We start from the raw sequence: 9,261 nt of genomic DNA on the forward strand, positions 1-9,261 counted from the left end.
TAATGCTAGACCAAATTGCCCAGGGCCCCATCCAACCTGGCCTTGAACACCTCCAGGGATGGACGGGGCATCCACAGCCTCTCTGGCAGCTGTTCAGCACCTCACCACTCTCTCTCTAAAGAACTTAATTAATTAGAACTTTTTAATTCAAAGCCCAATAAGCCAGAGCACCAAACAATACTTTCCTTCTGATAGAGTCCACAGTTTCTTACCTAAGCAGGTCTTCTTGTCTGTAGAAAGATAATGCCCTGGGTGACACTCGCATTTGGCAGTTCCTCTCTCATTTTGACAGATTTGTGAGCATCCTCCATTCCCACTTGTGCAGGGGTCTATCACTGAAACCAATTAGAGCACACTGTCAGCTTAAAGGTCACGCCTGTGCCTGAAAACAGTCTTACCTGCCATCGCTGCAACCAACAGCTGAGATTACGGTACTGTGAAAGATTAGGCTGAAAAAATATCTGACACAAGTTGGTGTATGGTTAAATCCGTTGTTTTTCTGTCTGCTATTTTCTCTGATCCTGGACAGCATTTTCCATAGATCAGCAGCACGATAAAATGAGGGAAGCTGTGGTTGTATTACTCTCTGTAAGCAGGATGGGAGAGTACGTTTTATCCTTAATTCACCATAACTGAGTAGACTTCAAGAGTTGCTCTAAACAATAGCAATTAGTACACCAATATTTGAACACATAAGCACACTCAACAGTGAAGCTTGCCAAAGAATAATGTGTATGTAGAAGTCACCAAAGAAAATACCTGCTGAAGAGCACCAGAAGACCTCCTTCAATCTAACATGTGGCATTAATGTTATACATCAAGGTTTTTCACTCTTATTCAGCAATAACATGCAATTTCAAGGATAAGCAGTTCTAAGTGATGAGTACTTAAAAACACATTTATAAAGTGCCTGCAGAAGTCTCCACCTCAAAAACTTCACTGTGGTTAATGTGTTTATTTCTGGAGTGCATGGCTGCTGGAAGCAAACTGATGTGTTTGCACAAAGACTTTGTCCATACACAAACTGTCCTACTGGGACTGCTTGGATAGAATGATTTGGGTTAAGAGCCAGAGTCTTCATACAAAAATCTGATATTCTGCACAAGGCTGGTGTTCCAGTGTGGAGTTCAGTTACATCAACACGCTGGTAAATAACAGCATGCAGGCAAATTTGTAGGATGTTTCTGAAAGATGTGTCCTTCAGCATTCTAAACCATTTAAAAATCAAGGCTATTTCCTTACAATTCATGCTGTAACATAGTTTTAACTTCTTACTAATTACTGACTGATTTGAAACATTGGACCAATACTCCACACTTGCCTCCAGCCTGACTTCTCCTTCACTTCTTCTTCATCTCAAGTTCTATTCAGGGTAACTTCTAGAGGGGAACCGGGAAGGAAAGCCAACATCAGTTGAAAGTATTTTCCTCCAGACTTTGCTCCATTGGCTACCCACATGCATATATGTGTAGTTATGAAGAAGAAGGGGCAGGAAGAACAAGACCTTTATTTTATAGAGATACATTTAAATATGGTGGTGCATTTTTTTTCCCCCATGTCCTGTAAGTTTTGCTTTTTTAACCTGTGTAGTCAGTGACATTTTATGTCACTGTTGGCAACAGAGGACACTGCCCCAGAACACCTTCAAATTTCCTCATTTCACCTCCTGACATCCCAAGAACACTGCCACTCGAGTGTGCAGGCTGAGAATTTGACAAGATAGCATAAAATAATATCACAGTTAAGGATTTAGAACTGAATTTTTCTGTTGGACTTTCAGCACGATAGGTTGCAAATAGGTTTTCAAGGGACAGCAGCACTTCATCTTATGTGACACTTTCAAGGCTGACAGCTTGGCTCTGCAGTTAAACAGTTGCCTGTCTACAAAGGGTTTAGCTTCAAGCAAGAACTCGTTCCCTGACTGATACGAAATATTATTTGTTGATTCTTTTTTATTATTATTATTTGGATAAATTAAGTGAAATCACTATCGCACAGCATCTGTTAAACCTACATATTATAAAGGTTTTCAGAGCATCTAAAGCTTTAATTTGAGAATGATTACAGCATAGAGCAAGACTTGTAATAATCTGTGACATGACTACAAGCAAACAACAAATTACAGGGTACATGGTAGTAAAATGTAGTAATTTGAATAAAAAATAGCAGCCTTGGAAGTCCCTAGACAAGATAAAAATTCGTAAAGGAAAGAGATTTTCAGAACATAAAGCAACTACAGATTGACTTGTTTTACTTGCCTTTGTTTCATTCTGACATATCTGTTCCTTGCTGTCATGGGCAGGTTTCAGGAAAAGCTAGAAACATCTCATTAGTGTTCTTTCTTCTATGCATTTGTCTCATATTGTCTGACTTGTTAACATTATTGGGTAACAGACTACATCCTATGAAACTCTATTCCAAGCTGTTAAATGCCGTGTTCAAAAAACAAAGACTAAGAAAACCCCAAACAATCCCAGAACTGATCTGTTTCCAGGCTGTCCTGAGACATAGAATCATATCATAGAATCATAGAATGACTGGGGTTGAAAAGGACCACAATGATCATCCAGTTTCAACTCCCCTGCTATGTGCAGGGTCACCAACCACCAGACCAGGCTGCCCAGAGCCACATCCAGCCTGGCCTTGAATACATCCAGGGATGGGGCATCCACAACATTCTTGGGCAACCTGAAAAAGCCACACCAAGGCACTGATTTGAGTCAGCAACAATGCTCTTGGGAAAGCGTGTGTTGTATTGTGCTGGGAATCCTTCCAGACCTCCACTGCAGGTTGCAAAGGACAGGGTCTAGTTCTACAGTCCTATTGGTTGTGCACTCTACAACAGCAAAAGAAAGAGAATTGGCTTTTGTCACAGTCCACTTGCTCGTGGCAACTGTGACTTTACACAGGAGAAAATCCTCATCACTCCTGGATAGCCCAACGTAGAACTCACTCTAGCAGAGATCTCATACAGTCTGTGCCTTTACAGAAGTACCAGTGTTACCACAAATCCCATCCATACACACCTGGTGCTTCAACCTCATCACTGATTCTTCACAACTCCATCCCACTGCCGTGCCTCTGTGGGGAAGGCTTCACCCTGCTACCTCTCAGGATCCTGGCTGCAGTGTCAGCCCTGGGATGACAGCCCTAAATGCCAACCCAATGCACTCACGGCCACTTTATTCTCATTTGTTCTATAAAAACCTTGTCCATCAGCTCAACTAGCACTTTTCTCCCCTGGGTTTTTACTCTTTAAGGCATTTAAGGGAGAAAAGCATCCCACTCGGCCTTCATTTTGCCATCTAAGCTCCTCTTGCAAGACAAATCTTCCTTCCTCTGCCCACAGCTGCTCTTCTGGAAAGGCTGTGCTTCTCCATTTCAATTCCCATCACCTTGCATGCAGTTTACTAACAGGCTCCAGCTCAGGTCTGACCCACAGACACAGCCATTGTTCAGGAATTCCGGTGGTGAAGCTCACGCAGGCCAGAGCCCGGGGCCAAGAGCTCTGCATGCCACGGGAGCTGACGGCAGGATTTACTCACACTTTGTACACAGCGTAGAAAAGCCCTGAGGAGAAGCAGAGCCATATGGAAGCACTTTTGTGATGGGAGTTTTAGCACAATAAATCCACGAGTTTGGACCCATCTTTCTCTGGCACATCCAAGGGTGCCATGTGTGTGAGTTTGTCGTGATGCGGGGGAGGTTTGATTTAAAAACGATGGATTTGTTAAAAAAAAAGGGAACAATCAAACTCAAATGTAGTATTGCTATTCTGCTTGCAAGTGCTCTGTAGCCTGAAGGGGAGGAATGAATCAGGCTGTGATTAGGAGCAAGATAAGCCAAAATCAGGTAAAAAAAGACATCATGTAGTAGAAAATTGAGAGGCTAACTCTATATACAACTTGATGGGCAATGAATGTTGGGATTAAAACGTGACCTTGTTCTTCACTTATGCCATTGCTGCCAGAATGAGTGCAATGAGTGGCCAGGAGTCCACGAGGGCAGAAGTTTTGTGATTGTGAAAGAAGGCAAACTTGACACTTCAGCAACTTGACACAGTCATCTTTTTATCATCAGTTATACGAAATGGGATGAATGCACACGGTCCTGTGCTTCCTACATCCTCACCAAGCTTTCACTGCAGCACCTATCCCATCCCCTGCGTCACTCCATTGGCACGCACAGGGCTGCCTGGCATCACAATGTTGGCCAAAGGCAGTGAGTAGAGGAAAATGTGATTGAAGTGCAGCCACCCTTTGATCTGATGGCAGCAAAGGGCCCAAGGGTCTGTCGGTGGAAGGAGGGGGAAACAGAACAGCCCCACTGGCATCGCCCATTTCAGGCTCTGAAGAACCGTAGCACAGACACATGGAATAAACAACAGGGACGGAGGTGGACTTGAGCATCTCTGAAGATACCTCTCCTTTCACCCAGGCAAATTAATATTCTTTCTGTTCAGCATAGACCCCCAGCCTCTGGAGAAACATTTCTCTTCCTGCCAAAACATGTTAGCACACACCCACACCTCCGCTCACTGCATATAAAAATAAGATCAGTCCTCTGAACCTGTTATTGTGCTGCACACACGCTCACACGTACGTGCGCAGGGCTGCATCTATCCATACTAACAGCAGGGAGGTATTATGCTCTCCATCAGTGGCTGGAAAGGCTATTTTGTCCTCCATGGAAGGCATCAAAATCTGGACCCACTGATGTCAGCAAAGAGCTTTGACATTTCTATTACTAATATTAGTATAAATTCAGTTATCTGTCATAGATATTCAGAAAATGTTAGCCACAAAAGCGGCCGTAGGAGGCATTTCACCCTATGCTATCCATTAACAGACAATTAGTTTCTGCATGGCAGAAAAGCCAAGCTTCGACCTGTAATATACATTTCTCAACATGTTATTGCCTAAAATAATGCTAAAAAATGTAAAAAACCCTGAGCATGGAACTCTTGCTAGAGGATAGATAGTAACGATGGAGTCAGAGCACGCAGCCTCTTTCTGCCTGTGTTTTTCACCAACACAAATTATGACAAGAATGTAACCAGACATACTGTACTTCTACTTGTGTGGTAAAACAAAGGTTATAGATTTGTACAGATATCTTCTTTGTTACTTCCCCTATTAAGAGTCACAGTGTGTGAAAGCCTCCACAAAACTGCATCCCAACAGCTTTCCTACACAAGGCAGACATCAAAGATAACAGCTGGCACCAGAGATGAATTGGGCTCCAAAGCCTGTGTTCTGCTTTCTCTTCTTGGAGTTCAAACAAGAATAAATTCCAGTGAAAACAATGAATTCACATCAATCCAAAAGCACAGCCCGGTGTTGCAATAAATATGTTTTCTGTCTGAGTCTCTGCTTCCCAGACACCAGCTGGTTAAACTTTAATGAAGTTAAATTCGTGACATTAGTATAGTCAAGGCACTGACAACCAAACAGAAGAAATGGACTCTGTTACCTTTGGTTATTTTAATTGCCTAATGCTCAGTCTGGCACATATAACTAAAAATGAGTATTGAGCAAAATTTTGGGGGACAAAATGCTAAAGGAGAAAAGGAGCATTGTAAAAGGTGTACTGTGGCACAACACAAAGTATCAGAGATCATCAAAATATTCAACAAGAAAGAATTTTGCTCTTGGATGCTGTTTACTTCTAAGATAGTAACCCACTTTAGAAGTTATCTGCCTTGGAGAATAAGCATAAGTTTCTCATGAGAAAAGGAGAAATGACAAACAGATTTCTTCAGATCTCTTTGAGGATCATGCTGGTGGTGCCCCAGGGACAGATGGGTCCCAAACACGATGATGCAACAGGAGGACTGGACTTGCTGCAAAGAACTTCAGTAGTTTCCCCTGCAACCTCATGATAAAGTAGCCTATACCAGGTTTCCAAGTCTTCAAATGTGGGCTGAATATCTTAGAAGAAGAGAGATCCCCTTTCTTATGTATGGGAGAATTCCAAGCCATTGAGGCATCAAAATCTGCCTCCGTCAAGTCATTTTGGCACACTGCTCCCTGAAACGTAGGATTTCCAAAAATGGAAAGAATGAGCAAATCAGAAATCTGAGCTGGGTGCATCTGAAATCCTGTCTAAAGGGATCCTTGTTTCTAATTTCTGTAGCAGAGATAATAACCTCCAATAAACAGCTCGTTTCCAGAATGCAGACCCTTTTTATTCTTTGTATGATTGAGAGGCTGTTACATCCTCTAATGTATTCTTTGAGCAGATACTCTTGCTATTATGAGTCCTGTTGAAAATGTTAGATGTTCTGCTCAGCTGCACGAGGTTGAAGGAGACGTGCACTGCTCCATTTACCTCTTGATCAGATGAGTGCTCAAAATGTAGAAACTGGAGCAGCAGGCCATGCCAGCCCCATCCCCACCTGCACCTGGGCAGCACGAGCTGTTCATGCCCAAATCCCAGGGCTGTAAAATGGTTTATATGAAATGCTTCTCCCTGTCCTCGTCAGCTAGCATCTGTCTTGTGCTCCAGCACATGAGAGTTTATTATATCCGTTTATTTTCGTTTCCTGTCTAAATAGCTGAAATGGAACTCAATATTCCCTGCTCGGTATTGTGTACATCCATTACCATGATAGCAACTCTCTGTAACTTCCTTCTGTCTCTCCTCTCAGGATTTATTTCTCTTTCTCTTTGATAATTTCTGAGATATTGAGTTGCACATTGTGTTAAGTATTTTTAATAACTGCTTTTCAATGCTTACATTCCCAAAATGAAAACTCACTTTCTGTTAATGTTCATAGCTAGGAAACCATAAAACTAAGCTTTATGATTGGTGCCAAGAGCAAACAGCTATAGATTGCTCACAGAAGGCTATGGGTGTTATAAAGGTAAACTCATTTAATCCCCTCAATCTCTACTTTTTGTATTTATCGTTCACTTCTCTATCACTTCTCCCCCTAAGCCACATTAGTCATTTTTAGTATGAAATTCCCTCTCCACCACTGCTGAAAATTAGACTATTCAGAGAGAGCAAAGCAATTCAAACATCCTGTCTTTCACTTTTTTGTCATACCTGGTCATATCCAATCAGAGAGAGACGAATGTCTCTCTTTTCTTGTAATTCATAGGAAAACACTTCTGCTTCTATGTAAATATGAGCCATTTTGCTTTTGCCTTAAATTAATTTATTTCTCACACCCTTGTCCTTCCTCATGCATTCTCTACCCAACTGAGAGAGCAAAGAAAAGATTCAAACTTGGCCATATTTTTAATTGCAGTTCATTACCAAAATGCTGAAAGTCTTCGTGTGCAGTAAACCCAACAAACCTGAAAAAAATGCTATTACTGCAGCCTGAACACGAGTTCATTTTGTGTTCTGGGTGCATCAGTGAATTTATTGCTGTGATAATACAAGAAATAATGAATGACATATTTGGCTGAATTTAAGCACAACCAAGGGAATTCACTCCAGTACAAAAACAATGACAAAACTGTGAGTGAATTGATTCTGCAGATGTGGTCTGACTACACTTGACTGTTCTTCTCAAATTACCTGAAATCAGGCTTCAAAATTCAAACAAATTACGTTCACTTCTTCTGCTGAAGTGACAGAATATTTAATTATTTTTGCAGAACTTGACAAGTTGACTTTTATACTGTTTAAATGCAATACAATGAGAGTATGTATATACATACGAGGATTTTCTAAGCAAGATGCAGAATTAACTCTGCCTCTCTCATTTCTGGGCTCAGAGTCCAAATGTAAGAAGCAAAACATTTATTGCTAGTGGCAGATCTGCTTATCTTTTCAACAAACACAGAAACGACCACTGTTCTACATCACCAGGACCATATAATCCCTCTTCCTACTGTTTTCTACTCCTTGATGCTTTGGAATGGGATTCTTCTGATCAAGAGGAGAGATCTTCAATATGATATAAAGTGAACAAATTGGTTTGTTTTGCAACTTCTTCTGTTGCTGACTTTCATTTCTTGCCTTTTGTGCCATAGAGAAGTACAGCATGGGTTTTGCTCACTGAGCAAAGGAAGAGGAATTCAGTATGACTTGTAACAGAGCTACTACAAACATGACTGCAGCAGATTAAGACATATTTCTGACAAACAGGAGTGATGTAAACCTTTAAGACAGATTTAAATGAAGGAATGGAAGAAAGGAGACAGAACTACTGTTGGAACAAGAAGCTAACACAAATCCATAGCACCCACATTATCAACCTGCAGCAAGAGCAGAACATCCAAACTCTCATCTTCATTCGTATTCATGAAACCTCCTGTGTGAGCTAAAAAGATTAGCACAAGAAAACATTCCTGTGATATGCCTTGGAGAAGAGTTTCCAGCCCACCCCATGCATACTTCTCATTTTGCCTAATAACTAAAATGAAAAGCAGACAAATTTGCGTTACTGATTTACCTAAAAAATATTTAAAAATTAAACGTACAGCAAAGACTGAGGAGAAGTGGCATTGGGAAAGGTTTTTTTTTTAAGCAGTTTGTGAAAAAAGAGAGAAGACCTCTGTGTGCAAACTTGACACTACTTCAGTATTTTGTTAGCCTTTTATGTCTCCCTTCCCATCTACCAGCTCATAAAACCACATTCCTAAAAATATCTTCATAATTCACAAGTTTAGTTTCTGCTCTGGGTCCTCCACTCGCTGGAAAACACTGTCAGAGATTCTCCTTCATTGTCATAGTTCTCAGCAGAGCTGATGGTTTCCCTCTGCTCATGGAACCACCTGGGAAACCCACAGGATCCACAGCCCATTCAGTCTATTTTGCCTTTGTCACCAAATACACAAGATCTGTTCTGGGACTGATTGATCAGAAGAACAGCACTGCAAGAGAGCTTGCTATCTGCTGTTTGTGTTTCTTAAGGAAAAAGAGGAAAAAAGACCAAGAAAGAGTAGAAGAATTTGCAGCAGAAAAGCCCAAGTCTACAAAACCTTGCACTTATACAAGAACATAGGAGAAAACATATATCCATGTCTTGCAGCATGTACTCACTCAAGCACGTGCGACCATCGGAGTGCAGCCTGTATCCTGTCTGACAGCGGCAGTGGAAGGAGCCGTGGGTGTTGATGCAGCCCTGCTGGCAGCCTCCATTCACCTCTGCACACTCATCCACATCTGTAGGAGGAAGAGAGATGGCTGAAATTACCAAACAGCAGAGACATAGTTCAGTTCTCCTGGAGAAGCATGTAGCTTGGACATAATGCAACCATGATGCTCCAACTGTGATGTTGTTTTCTTTTTTTTTTTTTTTTT

The 9,261-nt window shown here is 41.5% G+C and overlaps 1 protein-coding gene across 3 annotated transcripts in view; it reads right to left on the reverse strand.

Moving 5' to 3' along the window:
• LOC100541567 (multiple epidermal growth factor-like domains protein 6) overlaps window positions 1-9,261 on the reverse strand; it is a 162,575-nt gene that overhangs the window by 45,573 nt on the left and 107,741 nt on the right. For all 3 annotated transcript variants that reach the window (XR_004160872.1, XM_010716953.3, XM_031555003.1), the window contains exons 6-7: window positions 9,001-9,123; window positions 213-335 (exon numbers count right to left, since the gene is read on the reverse strand). Coding sequence is in view for 2 of the 3 variants with exons in the window: in XM_010716953.3 (XP_010715255.2) it covers window positions 213-335; window positions 9,001-9,123 (246 nt within the window). In the remaining variant the exon portion in view is untranslated. The remainder of the gene's footprint in view (window positions 1-212; window positions 336-9,000; window positions 9,124-9,261) is intronic.

This window comes from Meleagris gallopavo, chromosome 11, assembly GCF_000146605.3.
Source record: "Meleagris gallopavo isolate NT-WF06-2002-E0010 breed Aviagen turkey brand Nicholas breeding stock chromosome 11, Turkey_5.1, whole genome shotgun sequence".
Lineage (NCBI taxonomy): Eukaryota > Metazoa > Chordata > Aves > Galliformes > Phasianidae > Meleagris > Meleagris gallopavo.